Source organism: Spea bombifrons, chromosome 7 (genome assembly GCF_027358695.1).
Source record: "Spea bombifrons isolate aSpeBom1 chromosome 7, aSpeBom1.2.pri, whole genome shotgun sequence".
NCBI lineage: Eukaryota > Metazoa > Chordata > Amphibia > Anura > Pelobatidae > Spea > Spea bombifrons.
The window spans coordinates 32,246,615-32,272,587 of record NC_071093.1 but is presented as its reverse complement, the minus strand read 5'-3'; the positions used below and the strand labels follow the sequence as shown (position 1 = coordinate 32,272,587).

The window sequence follows — 25,973 nt, the reverse complement described above, 5'->3', positions numbered from 1 at the left end:
TTAAGTCAGTTAATTAATCTGTTTCAAAATATTTCAGTTTTTATCTCATTTTTTTCCACTATTGCATTCTACTTGAAGATTGATGTTCTTGGTACTAAATCTGGGCCAGAGAGGGGTGCTTAGAACGTTAAACTCTTCCGCATAAAGGGTTAACAGGATGCTGTCCTCGGGGGGCAGATTTTGGTTGATCAATAGGAATTCTGCTGATGAATTCAGTATCTTAATGTCTCTTAAGATGAACTTGGAAGAAAGCTGTCAGTGAACACAGTAGAAGCAAGTTCATACCAAGTTCACCCGTAATCAAATGTTCTCCGTAAAAACTAAACCAGTGAAGCTTTGGTCAAAGGGACCATTCAGTGTCACAAGTATGAGGTCACCGGGGGTGCAAAGTATTTTTCATCATCATGACGTTAACTCAGACCAGCTCGAGGATTAGTGAATAACTTAATTGCCGGCTAGGTTTGTTTTGCACGCGCCACTAACAGATAACAGCTTGCAGAGAACTAACCGCAAAGCTGGAATGAAATAAGAGCGCTGGAAGTGTAAAGATGCACATTATTATTATTCTGTAGTAGAAAGCTCAGGAAAACCTATTTATAGCCTTTATACTAAAAGCATATGTGTGATGCCAAAACCTGCATTTTGTATATAAACTGGCAGGGTAGCAAATATGTTTGAAATATAAGCAGAATGTGCATAATATCATTATTCTTCACATTGTATATGTTACGAGCCAGCATTGTTTGAGTAAATCATGATGGAAATCTGCTATATCTTACTTGTGTTAGCGGCAACTTTTGACCTTGACATTGTGCAAACGGCAACTACTGTAGTTTGCCGTTTTGCTGGAGGATGATGTGAGTTGTAGTTTTTAGACTTAGAGTACCAGGGATTGCTTACTTTTGGCCCACTGAGATAGTGACTCTCCTCCACAACTGCAATCAGTCCAATTCTTCATAAAACAGACTAGGCTGTGGTGATAAGACCTCTTTCCCAAGTCATTTTTTGTACATACCTCTAATTATCTAATCTAGACTTTCTGCCGGCCAGTTCTCTTGTAAAACTAGAGCCCACTCACCTCCAGGTCTATTACCAAGTACTTTCTCACTCCATTCCCATCTGGTGCTCATTATCAGCCGGAACCCTCGCAGTTACCAGCATTTAATAAAAATTCATGGGAGCCTTTGCTGTTGGGCAGTGACATTGCAGGCTATCATTACCGTATATTGGAAGGAAAATCGTCAGAAACAAGCTACAAAAACAAGATTACATACGTGAAACTAACACGCCACAAAACGCAATGGGAACTCCTAGCTACATGGCCAGCATAGTCATGGCAGCAGAAGCTCAGACTATTATAGTGGTGAAAAACCATCAATAAAAATCATTGCAAGACAAACAACCAGCACGCACATACCAATCATACTGCCTTATCAGCAGGCAATGAACGCAGGAGATATGTACGGTATGGGAGATGCATAAGGTCCTGTTAACGGGGCTTGCGTTTAGACCTGTGCCACTGATGGGCACGTTACGGGAGACATTTTTCTTAAATGAGCTAATCATTTTCATTAAAAGAGGGAGTTAGGTTTATGGGTAAGTGCTTTACAAGCCATTAATTCACCTGGTGGTGCAGGGGTTAAGTGGTTTAAAGAGGTCTGGAGCCCAGGTCAGTGAGACTCCTTGTAAAGATTTGTAACTGCAGGGAAGCAGGCTGATCATTAATCCTCTCTCCGCTGTTTCAGGAATCCTATGTACTAATAACTCCCCTGGCATAAGACAGGAAATATCGGTTTGATCCCTGATCTTCCAGGCGCTCCTTATAATTTTGTGTCAGTTTGTTTAAATATCTTCCACTGTTTTATTATTGGGAGGAAAGGGTGAAATGAGAAGTGAAGCAAACATGATTAATAAAACCAAGTCCTAATAAAAACCAAATCAATCTCTTCTAACACACTCATAAATAGACGTTCTGCTTTTTTCCTAACGGACGTAAAAGGTGTGTACAGACATGCTTCTTGGTGGCTGATTATGGGTATTATATGTCCACGTCTCTCAAAGCTACTTGTATTTAATTCTCACTTCTATTATGTGCTTTTATTATAAATTTATACAAATATTAAAATGTATGATAATTTATTTTAATTATCGCTGTTGTTTTTATAATAATTATTATACTAATTTAATATGATTACTATTATTATTGTTATAATTAATACAATATTATAAACAATAATTATAATTATACAATATTATAAATAATAATGATTATTATTAATAATATTGTCATTACATTTATGTAGCACAAAGGATTTGCGTAGTGCCTTTCAAAATTTACACAAGACTATCAAAAAAATAATCTGTAGCATACAGTGTGTTAGACAAATGTACTTTCAATCCATAACTAATGTACATATATCAGCTAAAGATGTAGGCATCAAGGCAACATACCACTCATACCTGACCTACCTCTTACCTTCCCAGAGATAGAGTCCTAAGGGACACACAATTCTTTCTTTGGAGATATTTGTGCCTGAATCTCTTATTGGACTCTTACATAGCTTATACGATATGGCTGATTGTGAATGTGGTCTCTGGCATTAGCGTTTACATCTCCTGCGTCCTTTTCTCAGGTGAAAGCCTTGAAGGCGATGTCTCTGGAAGAAGCTATACGTGTTATCCAGGTATCAGAGAGGGCTCGTCAGGGGCGTCTGAGAGCCAAGTTCATGAAGGAAATACAAGAAGAAGAGAAGAGAGAGAGACTTGCCAAACTGCAAGGAGAGATATCACTAGACCCTGAGGTGGCTGCAGAGCGCATCCAGAAGGTGAGACGGGTTCTCTGGCACTCTGTGTTACATATCGCATGTGTTTTTCACCTCATTCATTTTTTGACGTTGTATCAGCAGCAATAACCCTCTGTCAGTCACTAGTGTCATGCTATTTTTCCATTGACATACAATGGACCCATTTTTGTAGAGCTGTTGAGAGCAAGCGCGTGCCATGTGCAGCTTAGTGTGTGAATATTTTTACAGATATTTAAATCATATCCCACTAAGAGTGATGGCAGCCCTGTAGTGGGATTTTTATGATTATTATTATTAAATGGTTAATTGACCTAATCCTCACATATAATTGCCCACTGGGGACCTAATACAAAGGTTAGAGAGCCAAACTTCAGAAGTGAATGTGTGGAATGTATGAGTGTATGAGTGGAGAAGAGTTCACTGGCAGAGTGAGAGACAGGTGTGCAAATCCTATTGCTTTTCTCAGCAGCAGTAGGCCAGAACCCCGCTGTTCACCAACCATGTATGCAGTTGGAATGTTCTGATCTTCTAAAAAGAGGTTATAGTCTTAAACTAGAGGCTGAGATTCTTAGATGTAACGTAAGGAAGTGTGTTGGAAAAGTGGAACAGGTTTCCAGCAGATGTAGTAGATGTTAATACAGTGAGGGGATTATAAGGTGAGGCCAAGGAGCAAATAAGGTTTGGGGCAGACTAGATGGGCCAAATTGTTCATACCTGCCTTCAAACTTTATGTTTCTGTGTTTCTATGATGAAAACTTTTAAAACAGTGTCCTTTCATGAGTGAGCTGAGCAATTACTGGTAGTCTACTTGTCTAAAGGAAGAAGGCTTCTCCAACAGCCCAATTTTGAGTTATTCATTAAACTGGGGCATACAGGAGGGCTGAACATTGCAACTGCCAGACTTCACTATACATTACGACAGGCCAACCCCAGTGAGCTTATCCCGCATTAAGGGCTATTAGCTCAGGATGATGTGCAGTTATATCAGATGGCTTTCAAGGAATCTCTCATTATACTCTCCAATTATACCTTAGAGTTCAACCCTTCTTGCAAGGAAAGCTGTCTGGGGTTGGCCCTTGACAGTCTATAGTGAAGTTGGTGAAATTAAACCATAACCCACCAGCAAAGTCTGAACAAGTGAATAACCCAAAATGACTCATTGGTTCAGTGTTTTGTAAATGTGGCTCTACTAAGGTGTATTTTAACTTACAGCTCACCTTATGCTGCAATACAACGACTTGTTAGTGATGTAGAGAATGGGGAAGCCACTGTCTATTTTGCGTTTTATTACATTAAAAGCATGAACCAAATGAAGAGCTAACCACAACAAACAATATAAACCCATTTCATAAAAAAATATGTATAATGGAAGCATAATGTGAAAAATGCTTCTTTAATCAACCTCATCCCTGTCCTTCTTCACCTCACATTCCCTTCCTGTGCGTGTTCTGACATCCTTGTTCATGTGGCAACTCAGGAAACGGCCTCCATTACTGCTGTATTCTTACTGACTTTCCGTTCGCACCGCAGGTCTGGAAAGGCTATATCCAAAGGAAGAAAACCAAGCAACACAGAGAAGAGGAAATGATCTTCCTGGGCATGGTAGGTTGACTGGAGGCCAAGCCTCTGTAGATGAAGATTACAGTGTCCAAGTACAACACAAACATTCCATTCATGCTCCACACGTACGCTTCACTTTCTCCTTTTCATGTTGATTGAGTCAAAGAGGAACATTATTTCCTCCAATGTCCAAAGTAAGAAATGTTGGACCCCATTATTATCATTCTGTGCCTTGTAAGCAAGTATTTATTGAAAGACTAGTGAATGGACTTTGTAAATTTTTCTGGGCTGACCCCATCAGGGAATATGGTTGCATATATGAATTTATAAACATCTCTTCTTTTCAGTAGGAGTATATCCTTTTTTTTATTTAAAACAACATATGCTCATTTTGAGAGTGTTATTTTAAGACATGTTTATTAATATATTTGTAGCCCCTTGTGGCATACATGTGCAGTGTTTCCTCTTACTTGCCCCTGTATAAATGAATTGCCTTTTTTATGGTTGGCATTCGACCAATACTATTCCCGCCTTTCCAACAGTCCATGTAAATGTAAATTATCTATGCTCAACCACTCTGGCCTTTTCTCCCTTTCTGTGTCACACTATAGTAATTCTATTATAAAGACACTATAGAGCACTTGAAAGGGTAGGTTGGTACGTATTGTAGTATTGCTTTGCAATTTCAACTTTATACACTCATTTCCACATTTATCGAAAGCACCTGGAAGTATTTAGTAACCAGTTCTGCACTTCCAGCCCAACTGGCTTCTTCTTTTTGTGCTCCATCTTTTCTATAACTTTTAAAAAGTTTTTTTAAGCAAGACATAGCAACCATAGTATAATACATTTTAAACAAAGGATAATTATTGTTGTGAAAAAACACAATTTATGGTAAGAGATATGATGGCTGAACGTGGACACTTCAATGGTACGTCTGGTAAAGGCTTCTGAGTGTTCTACCTGCAGACCTCAAGTAGCCCGTGAGTTTTATACCTACTACTCATTTACTTCACAGGGCTCCAACGCCATCTTGTTATACTGTTACTGCTTTCGTTTTGGAAACAAAATACCCGGTGCCTCTTGATCTCTGACAAAACACAAGTCAAGAGCCTTTATTTTTTGTGGTTTCCGCGAATTCTAGGATTTTTACCTTTTCACGGCAACAAAAAGTTGAAGGTAACAGTGGATACATCTGTCTGTGAGCTTTTCCTCCATGCTCACATGTGTGTTTTTGAATTCATTGGTATACATGTGGCCTACATTATGAGACAAACTATAACTATAAGAGCGTTGCCTGCCTGAGTGCTTTCTTTTATTTATGTAGAGCCGTAGATTAGGCTTCAGATTTTAAACTATTTCGGCTTTTCCCTGCACAGTCCAGTGCGAGGCCTTCGTGAGAAGAGGAAAGTGGTTTGGCAGCTGTGAGTGGAGGCTGATCCTGAGGTTATGAGCCTCCCTGCTGCGAGATAAACCTAACAGAAACCCTGTGGGATGCACATAACAGGCTGCCAATATCTGAGGAGTGTGTGTATGTGTGCGATGATGGATTGGGAGTCAGCTGCTCCACTTTTACTGATAATCTGTCCCATCACACACCTCATCCGGAATGAGGGACATTTTCGGCCAGTCCAGGTACTCTGCTTGGAAGAGTTATCCTGGCTATTAATCTCCTCTGACAGGCAATGGGTGGGAGTGAAGAAAGAGAGGACGGCAAGAAAAGTGGGGGACGTGTGATATGCAGAAGGCCAAACACTATTTTATGTTTCTTGTGCTGAGGTATTGAAGCAGAAATAACGAAGGTGTTATTTATACTAAAAGGGTGGAATTATTTTTTCACTGACACTTACTGAGGCAAAATGGGGGCAGGTAAGCAAGTGTTACTGCAAAAAAAAATAATACATGGTTGCTTTGGAATTAACACCAACACGTATGTTAGAAATATTTAACGCCGCAGATGAGAACAGCGCTGCAATAAAACAGAAACTACGGGGGGATGTTTCAAAATGGGAAACCCCGTAGGGACTCACATGAAATAACTGTAATATTGTCAACACATGTTATAAAACAAACAGAGACTAGGTAAGGAATATAGAAGGCATGAAATATGTCGTACAGTCATAGTATTACATGTGGCCTGCATTATGAGACAAGGCTGTAATTATTACGGTGTTACTTGATTTAGTGCTTCCCGATAGTTGTGAAGAACTGCAGATCAGACGTCAGCTAAAAGTGTCCTAAAAGCGCGTGCCTGTTCTGCACACTCGTGAAAAAGGCCCCTGTAAAGAATCTTGTTCCGTGTTTGTCGTGCGGACTGAAGCATTTCAGGATAATGTATAACAGGCTGTGGCGAGCTAAATATGGTTACTTCAACACATTTGTATATTCTGATTTTGAGGTCATTGGCGGTGATTTATATTGTGTCTCACAATCCAAGTTTCTGTCAAAGTAACAATAATTTGCATTTACAACAATAAAATTCAATAGAATGTGAGGGTTAGTGACAAACGCGCAGACCTCATAAACCTGTTAGATTTCTCGGCAGATTACCCGTTCAGCCTATTATAAAAATGTCAGAGAACAGATTCTCACCTGGCAGTCAGACCAAATGAATACAGACGGCCCGGCTACATTTAAATCTGGCGTTGCTTTAACTTTCAGTTGTGCGGGCTGTGGTGCCGGCCCTCTAGGAGTATTACTTCCTTAATCATGGTACATGTAGAGCAGAGCCCTCCTTACCTTTTATCTAGTGCTGTGGAATATGGTGGCGCTATATAAATCAATAGATAATGTTATGGTATAATGTTAAAATCTCTGTGACTGATAGGCGATCGAGGCCAGGTTATTTTATGACCAATGATCATTTGAAATAAATAGAAGAGTTGTGAAGTTTGTGCAGAGCGCTTGGCATCCTTAATGGGAATCTCACACCTCTTTGTCCTGTATGGCATATTTATATTGTCAGAAGGGTAGCTAATGATTTGTACTAAGGAGGTTCTCCTGTGAAGCCAAACTACTTTGTGACAATATGTACTTTGTTTCGTTATGCTGCACACTATGTCATGTGTGATATAATCGGTGCCATGTTCCAGGGGCATATGACATCATATCCCAGTGCTCAACATCAGAAGCCTGCTCGCATTGCTAGCAAGCAGGATACAGAGGATGATCCATTAGCCCCCTAATGAGTGGCACCCAGGTCGGTCTGTGCCCCTCATGCCCCCCCCCCCCCGAGGTACACCACTACCATGTTCTGATCCTTCCAGGTGGTTAAATAGCAAAAGATCATAGGTACTTGCATAAAATGTAAAAATCAATTATAAAGTTACTATGTATCTGATGTTTGCAACAAATATTACATAAACAATAGGACAATCCCTTACGAAAAAATTACTGCAGTTTTTCTGAAGTAATCCTACAGTTTTTGGACATGAAAAAACTGCAATACTGCACTTTTACTGCACATTTACTGCAGTTTTACTGCATTTGTACTTCACTGTACTGCCCTTTTGCTGCAGTATTACTGCACATTTACTGTACTTTTTTATATTACAGTTGTACTTCAATGTACTGCAGCTTTATTGCATTTGTAATTCCGTACAAAAATAACTGCAGGAAAACTGAAGTACAGTGAAGTACAAATGCAGTAAAAGTGCAGTAAATGTGCAGTAATAGTGCAGTAAAAGTGCAGTAAATGTGCAGTAATAGTGCAGTAAAAGTGCAGTATTGCAGTTTTTTCATGTCCAAAGAACTGCAGTATTACTTCAGTAATTTTTTTGTAAAGGATAACAAATTGATATGAAAGTATATTAGGAGTTTCCCTTATATACTGTTATACAAACTCTCCTTTTTTGTTTTTCGGTCAGTTTCAAAGTTTGTCCCGATCTCTAAGCGTAGCTAAGTTGCAGTATGTATGGTATAACGTACATACCTTATTATGTCGCTGTCCTTAGCTCACCCCTCTCCCCAGTTCTTCTTCTAAAGATAATAACATGACTTCTCCCAAAACGTAGTCATACTAATCCTGCCACAAATCTTCTAGATGGTTGTTCTCACTGAGATATTGTGCAGAAAAGTGGCTTAATGGTTATTTTAATCACTTATAACAACCCTCCACCCTCTGTCTGCACTTTAAAGCATATGATAACTGTGTGGCCCTTTTACATTTTTGTGTTGTTCCTTTTTGTAGTATTGAATGAGGATATCTGTGGATACTTATTTATTTAACTGCCCCTTTCCGCCTCAGATATTTTCTGGGCAGGATGTGTTTTCGGCTTTGGTGCTGTTGGTTTTATTTCTGTAATCTGTCACTTGGAAAAAAAGTGAAACAATATCTACACATTTGGCAATAAATCGCGGAGCTGCAGCGTTACTTTCGTCTGATTGCATACCTCCCGACATTTCAAATGGCCAAAGAGGGACACCTTGATTAAGGAAGTGTGGCTCGAGAGCAGAGGTTTACCAAGACTTTTCATGTTACTTTCATGTTTTCGTGTTATAGTTATTTATATTGCTGAATATGCATTTAGAAGAAGACTAATGGATTTTATTAACACTTCCAATGGTTTGGTCTAAAAAGGATCTCTTGGGACGCACGTGATTGGTCTGACGCATATGCTAATATGATAATAATCTAAGAATACTGTGATATTTTAACTTTTTGCTCTATTCTATTTTACTATTAATACATATAACAATGGCTTTTGTATTCAGATGCTAAATGTTCTTGCAGGGCTTTGATGAAAGCCTTCACAGTTGTTGATAAGAGTCCTAGGGTCAGGTTTCTGTGAGCAAAACGAAGTAGCCAGGTACTAAGGTTGATTTCTGTGTTGAATCATACCAACTGCGGGTGTACTCTGTGCTACTGTGTTAACGAAGACGTTCTTCGGCTGAGCTCGTTTCTGACAACGCACAACCCTACTGCATCCAGCACAGCTGAGCCCCAGGGATCTCAGCCAGGTGGTGGACCTACTAGTATCCCATGCAACTTGCATCCAACTTCACATTAGTGAATAGGGTTGTCATCCATTCGTTATTATGGTATATTGATTTATAAAGCGCCATCGTATTCCACGGCGCTGTACAATGGTAACACCAAGTAGTGCGTAATCATTTGGACTTCCAGAAACAAAAAGGGTGAAGGCACACTGCTCAAACAAGCTTCCAATGTATCTAATTGGGGTGAATTAAAGTTTTATTGGATAACCCCCAGGTATTTATTTTATAGAATAGGACTGAAGAAGGTTAGTAGTCAAATTGCTATGTTACATACCACATGTTATGTCCTGTCTACCCTTTGTACAGCGCTACGGAATTTGATGGCGCTATATAAAACAATAAATAATAATAATAAGTACTAAGTGTTACTTGACTTGCACAGTAATTATTCTTATCTGTTTCTGCATCTTTCAACATCATTTTTCACCGTCTGATATGTGGGATATAAACCGAAAAGAAAAAAATGATGTGCATATGCTGAAAACTAATGTGTTGCACTTAATGCAGCAGCTCAGAATGTAATAGAAAAGCACTCAGTGTGTGGCATTAATATAGCGTGATACATAGTCACTTCAGTAGAAAATGACAGAGACTCAGCAGCGCTGTGTATAATGGGCCTGTACACAGCCGGGGAGCTCCCCTCCAGTTCTGCAGCCTTTGTGAATACTTTCTATTTATATCTGTACAATCTGCCTGATAAATTAGATGTTATGGACACTTTGCATAAATATTTATGCCTCTGTTTGCATGGGGGAAGAACAGTTTGATTTACAGGGTAATGTTATGTTTAATGACCCACTTTCTGCTCTTAACAGAGCCAAAGTCACATATCAAAAAATACTGCGTGTTTAAAGATAACACGCAGAGACCCTCTCCTTGCTCTGCTGGGCCATCTTAACTACTCCTCCGCTGGCAAAATCTTGTGTACATTTCCTAGGGCGATGGAAAGAAATTGGATTTTATGTAACAGTGAAAGAAGTTACGGTGTGGATATGATGATATAGGGAATCAAAGAATGCGGTATACTCCAGTGGTGTACCTGGAGTATTTGGCACCAGGGGCACATCCTATATTTGCCCCCTACTTCAAATTTCCTCACGGTCGCTCACACTCTCACTCACTCTTATGCTGTCTGGCACTCTCACTCTCTCTCACTCTTCTTTTGTCTTCTTTCTTTGTCGACTTCTCCGCAATATCAGCTTTGCTAACCAGCCCTCACTGAGCGCTTCCTCAAAAAGGCAGAGCCTCCGTACACGCCCTCCGTCCATATTGTTGCGTACCATGGCAAGTATTCCAGGAGGCCTGGTCAACAGAGCTGATACCGGGGAGAAGTGGATGAAAAAGAAGGCAAAAGGAGAAGAGAAGCTGCGGGAAAAGAGACAGGAACATACAAGCGGTTGGCTGAGAAGGTAGGAGAGAGAGGGACCTCTGTGTGCAAGAGTGACACCCCCCACTGGTACGCTCTATCATAAAAGCCCCTGCTTTTTTGTGTACTACAAATTAACTTTCTAGCTATGTACAGGCCATTAAAATTGATATTATGTAATATCATATGGTTTCCATCTGGAGGACCTCCACATGCTTTGTAGCCAGAGACCTTTGTTGGTTAAGGTAGTTGGGCCAGGCACAGACTTATACGCTTTCACACTTATACACTGCAGAAACGTTTTAGTGCATAAAGTGTTTTTGGCTCACGCCATTCTTTAATCTAGCCAGGTATAGTATAGTGAAATCACTTAGAGCTTGCATCAGTTTTGTGGCCTGTTGCCAACAGGACCACAGCCGTTTACTCCTCTACAGGACCAAAGGAGGAAACAGGGGCTACCAGGCTAGCATCCTGATAAAATATCTGGCCTGCTGGCGGAGAAAGGAAGAACCAATGCCTGGGGATGTGAAGAAACAAGGGAGTTTGGCCCCAAATCCTCCTGTCCCTTTGCTCTAGGAGCTCCAAAACAACCTTAAACATGCGAGCAGGGCCCTATTAACCTAATGTATCGGTTTGTCTTTGTCGGTCAGTTCTCTTTGAATGTATGGACTGTAAGAAGAGCTGCGTTAATTGTTTGGTGGGTGGTGTAAAATCTATAAATATCTAGTCCAGCAACATACTATTGAAGGGTAAAAATTGTTTTGAGTGAATATTTAAGTTGTTTGTGTCCAAAAAGTGTATTCTTGTCTATCTTTGTACCCTGTACTCATGAAGCTGGGAACAGATAACATTTTTTTCTATGTTAATAGGCATTTTCCGGTTATCTTTGTGGCACATTCTCCCATAAGTGGACAGATCGTGTTGTGCAGATGCTCAAATGTTTAAGAATGGTGCAAGCCAAACTTTCTCTTGGCTTGCTAGTCAGGCAGCGTGTCTCCTGGGGCTCTCTGTCATTTTCAGTTGGTATTCTTTTTTATTATGAATTTCTGCAGAAAATATCAATTGTGCCAAGTGATTGTTTTGTACTGATATTGTGCAGAACATTCAAATCATATTTGCAGTTTCTGGTGGTGTTCTATGGCTCTTGAGGCTCTGGAGAGCATTGTTTTTTTCCTCCCTGATGTAGTTTTGCTGCCCGTTCTGGTGGTACACATTACCTAAAGAGTTACTGCTATGACCCTGGGCTGATCCATTTGTCTTCTGGTTTGTGTCTTAGTTGTGGGCAATACTTATAAGAAGACTGCAGTGTGACCTCTAAGTTATTGTTATAAATTTACTTTTTTTAATCAAATACTTATATAAATTATTTAAAGGATGCATTTACTGTTCCATAAATCAACTCCAACAAGGAGGAGAAAGTTACAATGGAAAGAGGGCACTCATCTATCATATGCATTACAGTACATATGATGCTGGAGGGACCATGCAATATGAAGTATTTACTTTATTGATAAAAGAAGTTGCTTTTTCCTCGAGATGCTGTTTTTTTCCACAATCGGCAGATCTCTACTGTGGCTATAGGATATAACCAATGTTGATAGCACATGCAAATAGCCTAGGAGCCAAGTAGAACCAGGTCCATCTAATGAGACTGCTAGCATTCTGATGCCTCATGATAACCTGTAGCGCATTATATTACAATCTTATAGCTAATGGTTTCTTTTAGAATCCTACACCTCTTGATGAACAACAGAGGTTTCTGATATGGAATCATATACCACCTGGAGATCTATGGATCTTGCACTTGGAATCATATACCACCTGGTACTCTATGGAGCTTGCCGTTGGAATCATATACCTGATGCTGATCCTTGGACGTTTCTCTTGGAATGCCATACCGCCTGATGATCTGTAAAGCATTTTGTTGGAATCTTGTAGCTGGAGATAATCTGCAGGATGTTCTTTTATTTTTGCCTCTAATTAGATTTGGAAACATGTTGGCTCCTCATGTTCCTACAGGCTTTTTACCTCATGTGACCCTAGAATGTACTTTATTGTGCGAGCCATCCCATTTAAAAACCAACATTTCACATCACATCCTATTGCTAATTCTGCTCTGGATTTACCATTTACTTTCTCTTTTACATGAGATCCCCTACACACTCTATCAGCTCATCAACCCCTAAGCAATAACTTAAATAATTAAATGCACCCCTAAGCAATAAGTAATGGTAGACTTAATTAAACATCATTATGTAACATTATTTCAGTTAAGCAGGCTGAACTCTGATGTTAGTCCTGTGGGTCTGTGCGAATCCCCAGAAAAGCAGATTTCATTGTTTTTTTTAGTAGCTTACTTCCCATAGCTCTTTGTTGCCCCGGGCTTCTTATCTACAATTTCTAATGGGGAATAAAGTCAGGAACAATTAGTCTTCAGGTCAGCACGCACGGCTATCTTAAAGTAATGGACTAGTGTCGGCTAACGTGATACTTAAATAATGTCACTCTGAATAATAACAGAGTATATAGTAGTTGGCTCCACTAGGGTAATGATCATTTCTTAAATGACTCTGTAAGATGGATTTTAAGATATGGAGCCTTCCACACTAGCACTGTCCTTTAGAAGACCATCCAGAAACCAAATCATGTTTTAGATATATCCGTGGGTGAAAGTAGACCTGTGATCCATAAAATCTACACCTCAAGTATAATACAATGTGTATATATACATTGTGCTACTGAAATAGCTACCAAATGTATAGATACGGTATAGTCGCACTTGATTGGCTGCATAAGCCAGGTTGATTAGTAACAGAATGCTAAACATTTTAACTTCTCTATGGAAAGGATTTTTTGTACAAAGTAATGAAGTTGTGCTGGACCTGAAGATGCTACCTCCGTGCTAGTATTTAATACAACTCTTTCGTAATGCTCGACAAATGTTTAGATTTTGGCCGTATCATGACAGTAATTGCTGATTTAATCCAATGAACGTTAAACAAATCTTCGTGGCACGATCTTGGATGCTTTCTATGTTTTTGTCTTGCATATGTTGCTTGACGCAGTTCTACCGTGTTAAGGTTACCAAATAATTAATTGCTATTTGTAATCTCTGAACGATTTGCACTTAAATGTATAGCAATTTTAATTGTTGACACTGGGAAGGACGTGAGGTAGATAAGAAAGAAGCACTTGGTTGTGGGTCTGTAGGGGCCAGCTTATGTCCATAGAGCACGTTTGTTAGTGTCTGACACTGCTGCACTATGACACAGCCCCGAAGGTTTTAAGGATGGCTTATCTGGGCTGAAGATGCTTTATTAATGAAGTCTCTGTGGGTGCATTAATCGCTTGGCTTTCACAGCTAATGGGCTTCATCTCTCCCTGACGTTCCCCTCGTCCTGCTTCCTGCTTGTGCAGAGATGTGCCTCCATAACTGCCTTCTTCTGTTTAATGTTCTCTGTCTGCGCCCAGCACGCACATTGAGCAGCTGTTCTGGGTCATTAGCCCACGGATGCAAGAGTAGCATTGGGCTTGCACTTTGGAGAATGTCCATTAACATGCACCCCGCATCGGCATGTCCCCCCCACCTCTCCAGCCATTACATGCAGCGGTGGGGAGGTATGATGTATGGCATAGCGCTTCCACATACGTTTACTTAATGCACCAGGCCAATTCTCACAAATATTTTTCTTCACAAATTGCCTTCCTGGTCACTTTATCATTCTTTGGAGGAACCTCTCTGGGGTCTTCAGTTTATCTGTTCTCTTGGAAAAAAAAGACATTGTTTTATTCCTTATTATCCATCATCTATTTCAACAGGATATCAAAATTATAAAAAATCACTATAGCTGGTTTGAATGTATCTATTGATATGGATACGGACAAAACAATGTCCCAAATTTAGGAATATATTATCTACAACAGTGTCTCTTGATACGGTGGCTCACAATCAGGCTTGCTTTTGCCAGGGCAGCAATGAAATTAAAGGGCACCATAGTACCTTCACAATGAGTGATTGGCCAGCCAGCACATCCAATCGCTGCTTTCTATACAGAAGCACATTAAGTATCTGCGATGGCGTCCCATGTGCTTTCAGCTCTCATTGTAGATGATACATGCCTATTTACCATTGATGCTTTATGATGCCCAGCTGATTCCATATTTACCTATATAACCCTATATAACACAGCTAAAGATTAGATTCTATTTACCCAATCTTTCTTCATTCCATTATGAACTGTAGATTCACAGGAAGAAAGGATGCCAGATAGACAATATTCTTTAGGGGTATCCAGTCTAGCCATGCAATCATTACAAATGTTATGGGATACGCAAATGATTTTAAATTCCTTAGACCATATGAAACAAATTTTAAACCCACGGTATTCTTTTTTATACAAATATACAATATGCATTTTTCACAAAACTTCCCCGCCATTAATTTGTCTAAACCCGGTCCTTGTCGTAATCCAAGAAGGTCTGAATGTTTTTTTCCCACTGATTCTAGGGTTAACATCTGCAGAGTCTATTGCTCTTACCCTGAGAGGTACAGAGACATTCTACGATGTTTGGAATGCATTCTGACAGTGCTGCAAATGTGGATCCTTCATTTTTTCTTTCATGCTCGTTAATACCCTCCCTAAGGGGTCTGCTCATATTGCCAACATTATATGACATTCATTCAAGCAGATATATTACCCAGGATGTGTCGCTGTTAATAGAACCGCATATTGCGGAGTATTTCCCAGTTAATGGGTAATTAAATACTGTTTGTATGTTTAACAAATGCCTACAGAACAAAATGTCCATACAACAGTATATAGTTATCTGATTACTGGATAGATTTCTGGATATAATTATTGATTGTACCAGCAAACTCGAGTTTTGATTTTTTTGTATGCATACATTTTTTTTTTTGTAAAATAGAGTGAAATGTTTTCTTTGTAGATCTTTAAATATATATTTAAATACATATAATAAAGTGTGCATTGCAGTGCTATCACAGCTGTGCCATATCAGTACATTGAGTAAGTGTTGGCTAAAGTCTGTGAACTCATTTTAAATAAGGCGCAACCCACTTGTCGGCCTTAAATAAATCTTAATTACTTTCAGTAATGATCTTTGAGAATGAACCCTTTAACTAGTCTGCATACAATCGTGTTTTTTCTTGAGGTCGCTCCCTCTCTTGTGTCTCCAACCCTATTTTTACAAAGAGTCTATGAGAAGGCACTGGATGTTTCATTTGCATTAGAAGGGCCAACTTGTGCCTTCTTGAAGGGAAGCATCCAGTGCTAGGGGAGACCTCTTGCAACCTCAGACTGCAGTGAACCTAAGTGAACTCCATTCAACATTTCTCATCTTGTTAAGCAAACTGAATTTATTTTGCACAGAGGACTCAGGGATGCCTGGAGAGCTTTGAGAAATCGTGTTTGGACTATTACATCCTGTCTTAAGGCACTTGAGTGATGCTCTAATATCCCCCTATTGTCCAAGAATCTCCATCCATTTGGGGTGTTTTCTTACAGTAGGTTGTAAGGGGCCCTTTTCTCCTTTTGTACCAGTATGTTTTAACATGTTGATCGTAACGTCAAATTGTATCTTGTCAGTTTCACTGCTGTTGGTAATTTTCTCCATATCAGTCACATACTGGCGCTCTGTAAAGAAATGTAATCACAGGATGGTACAGATGGTCTCGCACTGCAATACTCCACCATGTGGCATGACTGCCTCTCTTTCTTACAGGATCCAGGTCAATGCTCAGCCATCTTCATTATAACATTGCACGGTCAGTGCCATTGGCTTAGTAAACACTAGAGTAATCATTCGCAGGCTTTGCATTCCTCATGGAGTTAAAATTAGGAAGGTAGCCCTTACTGAAATTAAGATGGACAAGTCTCGTTTTATTTTAGCGCAGAAAAGTTTTTGAGCAAACAGTAATCTGTACTTTCAGAAGTCATCGTGATGTAGAAGAAAAACTTTAGAAAAAAAGCACTTTAAAATAATAATATTTAAAAAATAATATTTCAAAAAGTGTAGAATAATATTTATACTGGCACAGAAATTGTTATTTCTCAGGGAAATTATGATACCAACACATGCCATGCTGTCTACTTCCATGCTGTCTACTTTTTAATGTTTGAGGAAGAAGATAAGACTCCAAGGCTTGAGTAAATAAATAGGGTGTCAAACTGGCCACAATCCCATATTTTTCCATTTCCTACATGTTTCAGTGCAGAAAACTTAATAAGTAGAGTTATGTTTCTAGATTAAGATTTAATGTTTATACCAATAGAGCAATGATCTACCTTTTCTTATCACATACTTCTCAAATATTACCTGTGATTATTCCTCACCATTATTACTGCTTCCTTTGTATTGAGTATGACTGTTATGACTTAGATGGGAAGAAATAACAGGTAAACTTTTATTAACGCATGTTTGCCACCATCTGCCACCAATTTAATTTCTGCTGGGGTATAATAATTATGGGAAAAGCATGTGTTATAGTACATAGTTACATTGTACATAAGGTTGAAAAAAGATCTAAGTCTATCAAGTTCAACCCTTCTACCTAACCTTCCTATTCTTAATCCAAAAGAAGGCAAAACAAACCCCCTAATTAAGCTACTTCGCCATCAGGGGGGGAAATTCCTTCTTGACTCCAAAAGTCAATTGGATTTCTCCTTTGGTTAAGAAGCTCTAAAATATTAATTCTATTTATAGCCCTGTATGTCATGCCTTTCTAAAAATATAGTTAAAAAAAACATAGTAACTATCCAATCAAGTAATTATATAAGGTGTGCAGATGACTTCTGCCTCTACGATGTCACTCTTGTTATTATTATAGGATATACTGTCTGGTATTGCAGTGGTAACTTGACCTGTGCCTACTTCCAGAATGTTTTCTCGCCTATCCACAACTAGCCATGCCTCCTTGTGGCTATCCGTGCCTCCTGCAACCTGGCTCTCCTCCTCCGGGGTACCCAAGTATGTCCTGCACTGGATAAAGTTTCCAGTCTTCCTCAAAGTATCACAAATCTAATTAGCGGGATTGATGAATATACCGGGACCCGAGTACTACTACAGGGCATGTGTAATACAACAAAGAAACTTGGTTTGTTGGCTGTTCGGTCATTTACCTTCAGTAAGATAGAAAGGAGTCTGATCTTACTCAAAACCTGGATCTTTAAATCTATTTAAATTAGTTGTCATATGTAACTGTAATGTATACGTTTGGTTTCCACACCGTGAAAATAATATGCTTAAAGAAACGCTGACACTGCTGTTATATGATAAATATGTGGATTTTCTTGACCCATCTGGGACATTAGATGAATTCCAGTGGGCTATTCGTTGTGCCAGTCCTCTAAATTATAAAAATGTTACATAAATAGTGAGTCGTGTGCAACTACCAAAGATCCGCAGCTCTCCGTGACTGTCAGGGATTCCATAAAATGCAAAGATTAATCTCAGTCCTCACGGAGATTAGAGGGGAGAAAAAGGATGCACAGGATACAAAGTATCCGGTTACAAAATATATAAAGCCTCGGGTCTTAATTTATATAGGTTAGGTCACCACATACTGATGAGAGTATTGAAAAATGGCCAGCAAGAGGAGGTTAATTACATTGAAGAATGTCGGAACCAGCAAAAAAAAGAGTCAGCATTCCATAAACCACTAGCTAAACATTACCAAAACGGCCTCCCAGTTCATGTTTCCCCGTCCTCGGCGTATGCTTTTATGGACTGGATCCGACATTTAGTTTGTGAAATGCGGGTGCAAAAAATGTTTGTAAAAATACACTAAGAAGGATAAGAATTAACTTGTCATGTACGGCGAACATGCTGTCTCTCAAAAAATAAATCATACAGATTATACTGTGCTTATTTTTCTACACAAAACACACAGTTTTTTAGTAAAATGGGTGGTGGCGGATATTCTGGGAAAAGGAGTCGAAAGAAATGGTTCTAGATTCCCCGTCTGACTGTGACTACGTTACAAAATAAACTTAGCAAGCAAACACTGCTGTTCTGTGTTCAAATTGTCCGTTTTATACTTTTATAATATAGAAATACAATGATCGGTTACATTTCCTCGAGCTTACATTATGTAAAGTTAAACAATGAAAAAAATGATATATATTTAGATTTATAAATTTTACATGTGAAGCTTTTTATTGAGAAGACGCTATACGCCTCACCGGGTATCGGCCAAGAAAACTTTATTATATATTTTTTGGAGACTGGAGAGCGGGTTTTATTAAAACAATAATTCAAGGGTGTTAAGGGACTGGGTAGATGACTATGTAAGAACTATGTTACAGATGTAAAAAAGAAAAGCAGTTAGATGAACGCATTCAAAATGATGTGTGTGAATGAGAAAATCAGTGGGTATCTCCACTTTGGCATTAATCTCTGATGTGTCTCCGTTTGGGCCAACAGTTTGTATAAATAGTCTTATTCCTGATCCTGTTCGGGGTCAAATTACATTAGTTTTTTATTTGAGCAATTCTCTGTTATTCCTTAGATTTACAGTCTCCTTCATTATGACGTTATGCCTTAAGTAACAAAATGGGATTTCAAATATGTTATTTTACTTGGATTTATAGTGCATTTTTATTCATTTATGGCCATTATTAAGCACATTTATGGTTTTTATCTTTGATGAAGTCCTAATACAGTTTACAAAGACAATATATAAACAGCTCATTCATGGAAGCCCATTGTGACCAGAGCTGCTGTTCATTCTGGCACCTACTTTAGCCACGTTCTGTCGGATGCAGAAATTTGGCTCCTGTCAAGAGAATTTCAATGTCAGAGGATCTGAAAACAGTATGTGGGAATTCATGCTTTTAAACAATGATGAGAGGAGGTCCCCCGTCCTATTGTTAGTTATTTTTTCATTATATTAGCAGCCGCTGCTATGCGTCCAATGCGTGTTTATTATTTTGTGTTTTTTCCCCTAGCTGCGCACAGAGGGAAGAGTAGGCAGCACAGTCATAGCCATCTGTATATCAGGAAACCAGGGACAAAGCAATGGCAATGAATGTTGTGATATCCAGACAATAACACGTGGATCTGTGATTGAGCCGTGGGAAGGGCACATGTTAGGAAGCTTTCAGTTCCTTGTCAAACCCACTTGGAACAGAAGAAGGCTGGCGGAACTGAGTCCTGATTGAGGAATCTGTACCTGCTACAGCTCCCTGCTAATTTGCTTTCCTCCTAGACAATCAAGTATTGTGCTTACAAAGCAGGTGTCTTTGGTGATTAAATAAATATCAACAAAATAAAGGATGAATAAACTTAAAAACAACAACAGTGCATCAGGAACCAATAATCCTATTAAACCTTTGTGTCACTACTTCCTTTAAGTCATTATGGTGTAGGTGTTGGGACCCCCAAGGGTGCAGTCCATACACAAATACAACAAACATTGGTTCTGGTGAACCTACTATATTAACCTGATGAATCCGCCTCTGCTTACGTGTTATGACTTACATGGGCAGACATTATCATATATAGAAGTAAAGTACAGCAGTATGGCCCTTGTGAATCTGAAAGAAGAACAAGCCCCCTTCTTTGGTTGGAAAAATACAAGACACATAATGCCAGCTCTTGGCCTCCTTGATACTTTTAACCACATGTTCTTGGCCAATATCACATTGAGCTCACATTGAGCAGAGTTGGCCATTATACGCAGCACACACAGCCCTGCTTAAAAGCCAATGGTAAATGTGGAAAGGATTCACCCAGAGCATGGATCATGCCTAAAGGCTAGGATCAGATACCACAAGTTTTCTATGGGCACCCGATACGGTAGATAAAAAAATGAGATAATCAAGTCTTCTTCTACCACGTATACCATATCAATAGACAAGAATTGTATTGATGCTCTATATGTATAAGGTCTTTTGTCCTTCTACATTATTAACTTGCTTTGTGCTATGAGTTCATGTGTTAGGTGGAATTGTTCCAGGGGGGTCGTACGCCACAATATTTACTAGACCCTGGGCATGACTTAATAGGACAAAGTTGCGGAAATTGGTTAAAAAGATTCATGAAATAGTGTTATAACTAGTAAGATATTGATAATTGGTATTTGTTACATGAGGAAAGTATTGGAGTTTGGCTTCATAACATAGCAAAAAGTAAATGTATTGGGAACCAGAAAAATAATTATTATTGAGCTGATTATTCATTCTATGCTTGTCTCCAGGTGCCACCGCCTCACTTTCACAAGGTGAGCTTAGCAGAGGTTATCGCCAAGAAGTCAGAGACCATACGCTCCGAGGTCCAAGAACAGCATGAGGCAGAGTATCAGCTTGCATTGGTCCAGATAAAAGACACCATACGAGAGACAGAGGGTCTAGACATGAAGGAGACTCTACAGGACCAGATTCGGCAGTGGTTCATTGAGTGCAGGTAACATTAAATCATGTGCATTCAATTCCTTTTTATTCCTTTTTTGCCCTTAGCAAAAGATCTATGAGTTCCAGGTGCTGGCCATAACTAGCATTTTGGCCATACTCATTACCACTTGATTTTAACGATTTAAATCAGTGATAATGGAATGAGAGCCAGTGAAAGATTAGTGGGAATTGATGTCTATTTCTAAAGGTCAAGAGGTAGAAATGATCAAGTGAAGCATAATGGCTTATACTAGAGGCCAGGCCATAATTGTAAACATACTATATTGCCCCCGTTTTGGTGACATTTGGGTCTGTTCACTGAGAACTTGACTCTAATCTTGACTGTGGTTGAATGCCGTCACATTCTAACACTTTCAAAACAACTTGCATGATTACTTAAATGCTTGTTGTTTGTGAGTGCATACGAGTGCCTGCAACTTTACAGTTTTCAGGTTTCCAATAACAGCATGTGCATGCACGTTGGATGAAAACTTCCATGCCCACACTGGAAGCACATTTCGTTTAAATAAATGTGTGATGAGGGGAAGGCACAAGTTGGGACATCTAGACAGGGGATGGGGGTGAAGAGGGGTACACTTAACAAACATACCCATAGATTGATTTATTTACCCCACCGCAAACTGAAAGGGGAAAGAGGGGTACAATCATTGGCTCTACCTTTGGTTAATAGAGGTCTTGGGTCCACTTTTCATTTCATTTTGTACATTTTTTGTATGCAGGGGTTGAACTGGGAGAAGCAAGGTCATAGTTGTGAACTACAAGTTGCTTACTTTTTTACAACTTGCATCCACTCAACAAGTGCATGCAAGTTGAGGGTGATTTTTTACGAGTGCTTAATGCAAGTTGGCTTTAGTGGATTTGCAAAGTGGGCTTTTGTCCAATTGATGCATATCTTTTCCAACTTGCAAACACGCACATTTTAGTGAATAGACTCCACTGCAATACATGCAGAACATTTAAAATACCCTCTGACTTAAAGACATTACACACTGGCTTTTTATTGCCTAAGAACAACTGGAAACTTTAGGGAATCACAATGACGTACGGCTAGTTCTAACTAATGAAAATATCACCCACTTCAAAGGAAGCAGTTTTGTTCGCATTACTTGGCTTCATATCATAATGTAGAAAGTTAACATTTGATCGAATAATAAATTATCAATCAACTTTCTGATTATTTGCAGAGGCTCGGTGAGAGCAAGGGGAACTGATTTACCGCAAAGCCATCCATCAGAGATGATTTGTGAGCCGCATATAGGGCTGTAATACAAAAAATACTAGAACAAAGACTGTTTATATTATAAACAGACCTGCTGTGCAGTTACATGCATTACAGTTTTCATAGAAAAAAATCAAAGGGATAAATTCAAGTCATCAGAGTTTGCTAAAGGCACATATACCATGGGGCCGGCACACCATGGAATACCCCCCGCCAATCACCACCAGTCATGGTATTGATGTGAATAAGCAGAATGGCACTCATTAGTTGGAAGAGGGAGAGTGCATGTCAAGAGTAATAGAACTTTAACGGGGAAGTACTTTTCTTTTAAAGTGGTCCCTACAGTGAAGCAGATCGGCCTCGGTTCAGTGTCTCTGCTTGTCAATGAACCAAGCTGCTTTTCCACAAAAAACACTGGGAGTCCTATCTGTAAACTTAGTTCTGTGACAGGCTTAGTGACTATACGCTTCAGCTCTAGAGACAAGCTCATGTGTACACCCAGTGTACCTTTTCATGTAGGGTGGATGCCATCAAAAGATCTCTTCTGAATGTTGCCCACGGGCCACCAGTTGGACTGCAGTGTTCTGTTTGCTACATGTATCCCTGTGTTACAGAAACAGAGAATTATTGATGATCTTAGCATCCGTCTTAAGTTTCTGTTTTCTTCTTTGGTTTTAGGACATCTGTAAAGGTTAAGTGTTTCCTATGAGGCTGGGTGGATGCTTTTTTTTGGGAAACATACGTTCCAGTTTCCATTAATCTCTGCTTGGCGTGATTGCAAGGACATGTTATTCTGATTTACAGTCCTTGGTCCAAATTCCACCTTAGGGCATAGCTTCAGAGAAACAACTCCCCAGCCCCTCTGTTTCCATATACCTAAGTAATCATTATAAATTAAAATACCTTTATTTGGCCACTATTGAAGCTGTATTTGAGAGCTGTGACATCTATTAGATGTTAAGAAATCCACAGAAACCCTGTGCAGCTTTAAATAAATACCTAGCAGTGACCTGCTGTGCAACATACATACACTGCCAGAAACCTGGACATCTTGGATTTCAAAACATACTACACCGTGTTCCAATGCACAAACCAGCCGATTACTAGTACAAACTGCCCAGTGGTAGGCAAATCAATTTGCACTCAGCATTACTGGGCCTCCATTTTCCCACTTCCTGGCTTCTGAGGTAAGGTGTATAACATCCCCAGCATCCCAGGCATCTGCTAGTCATGCAGACCAGTCATTAAACCTCATAGCCAGTTATGGGGGTAAGTCAGCCATGACATAGTACAAGTCAAAGCAGGGACGAGCCATATCCCATGCTCACCCTACAGAGTGGCTCATAAACACAGCCTGACTAGTTCACAAGAACCAAACTCAAAATGGGGCCATGGCTTGGATTCAGGTTTCACTCCTTCCATTTTGATGAGCTCCCCGCCCAAGCATTGAGCACATGCATAAGGCCATCTCACCTCAACTCTCCAAGCGGTGGGGAAAATAAGAGAGAACATTTTCCTTCCATCCTACCACTATCAGGGGTAAAAGGGGAAAGTCATTTATTGCCATTTTCAGTTTAGCTACGTATCTCTGACAGCTTTTTGCACAATTCCCCTTTGTTTTCTCTGTCCTCTGCACCATGTACAGCGCTCCGTGTTAGTGAAAGGGGAGAAGGTGATCAGAACTTTAGACCTTCAATTACCTAACCTTTGGACCTTTAGTACCTAAAGACCATTAAACCATATCCACATGCTTTCTGTGTTGGAGTTATGAATGGACAATGCAAGGAATCGCAGTGACTGCTTTATGTGAAATCCAAGGCAGAAACAGCTCTGCACACTACAATAATATACTTCTGTCCTGGATATAAATCCACATTATTACAGACACTTGGAGGATGTCATTCATATGTATATCTGGGGAATAAAGATACATAGTTCTCTATACTTTTACTGAACTCAATTTGACACAGCTGTATAGCAATGACCCTTTTGTAACTAATAAACTCTCCTCTGCCCTTCTTTTTGTTAAAAAAAAATATATTCACTACATATTTTATACATATCCATATAGATTGGTACATGTGGATTTTTGTCAGTTGGAGGGTTAACGATGTAGTGAATGCCGAAACTATTCCAACACTCACAGCATAATAAGGAGGTTTTACATAGGTACTCATGCAAAAGAAAACACGAACCGCAGGACAAAAGAGAAAGAATTCCTGACATGTTTCTATAAATGGAAAAGACTAATGAATGAATAATGCATGTCCCAGCTGGCTAGTGTACAGAGCTAATGAGTGAACCCGGATAGCCCATAGCCTACCCCCTACTAATAAGCGAGACAGGATAGCACAGCGCCAGCCCCGTCTAATGAGGTGCCACTCAAATATGTTTACTTAATTCCTCTATGTGACTTTATGCTGGGAGAAATTCAAGATCCAGTACCCCATGTCCTTGGAGAACATTAGCTCAAAATCTAATTAATGTCTGGTCCTGCCCTAGTTACGTAGGTTAATGAAAGCATGTCTAGCAAATCCTCATCAGAACATCCCTCAACGTCTTACGGACCTAGCATCTGTCAGTGGAAACCAAAATGATGTGAATTAGGAAGCGATCTGACTTAAAAATTCTGTTGAAGGGAGAATGTGGCTATGGCTGTGTACACAAAATAGATGGGGTTTTTGGCTTTACAAAGCCAGTTAACTCCACCAGGGTTGATCCAATAACTATCCGTGGCCATATCGGAAAACATGGAAGTCACTTGGTAGCCAATAGTGATCAGCTGGCTCACAATGACCAATAAGTGCTGAAGAAATTTGAATATGCATATTTATTGACAGCTCTCTGAGATGTCTGATCTGATGATGTGGAAAAGTTCTCAATAAAACCCCCTACTAGAAAAATTGGTAGCCTATACTGTATTTTTCCCCCCACCACACATATCTGTGTTTCAGTTTTTTTTTTGTTTTTTTTTATAAAATTGTTATATCACAGAATGAAAATATTTCATCGATAATGATAAAAGAGGAAAATCTCTATTTTTCATCTCAAGAGGGATGGCGGGCAGTTCCTTGAAAACATTCTGTCTTAAATCATGATCGGTTTAACCAGAACACAATTTCAGTTGGATAAGACATTTTTTTCATTGAGCATTGCTTTTTTTTATTTTTTTTTGGATAAACATTTGGTTTTGGAGATCAAATTAAAACAATGATGTCACAGAAGAAGGCTGTAAAGTTCATTGGCAAGCTGAAAGTGATGATAGCCCTGTAGCTACATCCAGCTTACGGGCCTGCTGTCTGACAATCCTGGAGGAAAGTATTCAGCAGTAGAAGTTAACTCATGTTTATCATAACCTCCCATTGTTTTGAAACACAGTAAAGTGTGCTGATGAGAGAGTTATCGTGGTGGTGGGCTGCGGAGACAAGAATTTCAAACTGAGCCTCATAGATCATTTAAATACAACTGTCCAAAACATAGGGTTTTGTGCAAATAGACACTTATTTGAAGTAGGAAATAGCAATTGGTGTTTAAATGTAAACAAAACTTTACAAAACACTGATGATTGATGCTTCTTACACAGTGCAGATGGATGT

At 39.4% G+C, this 25,973-nt stretch overlaps 1 protein-coding gene across 1 annotated transcript in view; it reads left to right on the top strand.

Moving 5' to 3' along the window:
* Positions 1-25,973, top strand: part of IQCA1 (IQ motif containing with AAA domain 1) — a 60,287-nt gene that overhangs the window by 10,985 nt on the left and 23,329 nt on the right. The window contains exons 4-6 of the mRNA XM_053471377.1: positions 2,634-2,825; positions 4,335-4,406; positions 20,945-21,150. Coding sequence (XP_053327352.1) covers positions 2,634-2,825; positions 4,335-4,406; positions 20,945-21,150 — 470 coding nt within the window. The remainder of the gene's footprint in view (positions 1-2,633; positions 2,826-4,334; positions 4,407-20,944; positions 21,151-25,973) is intronic.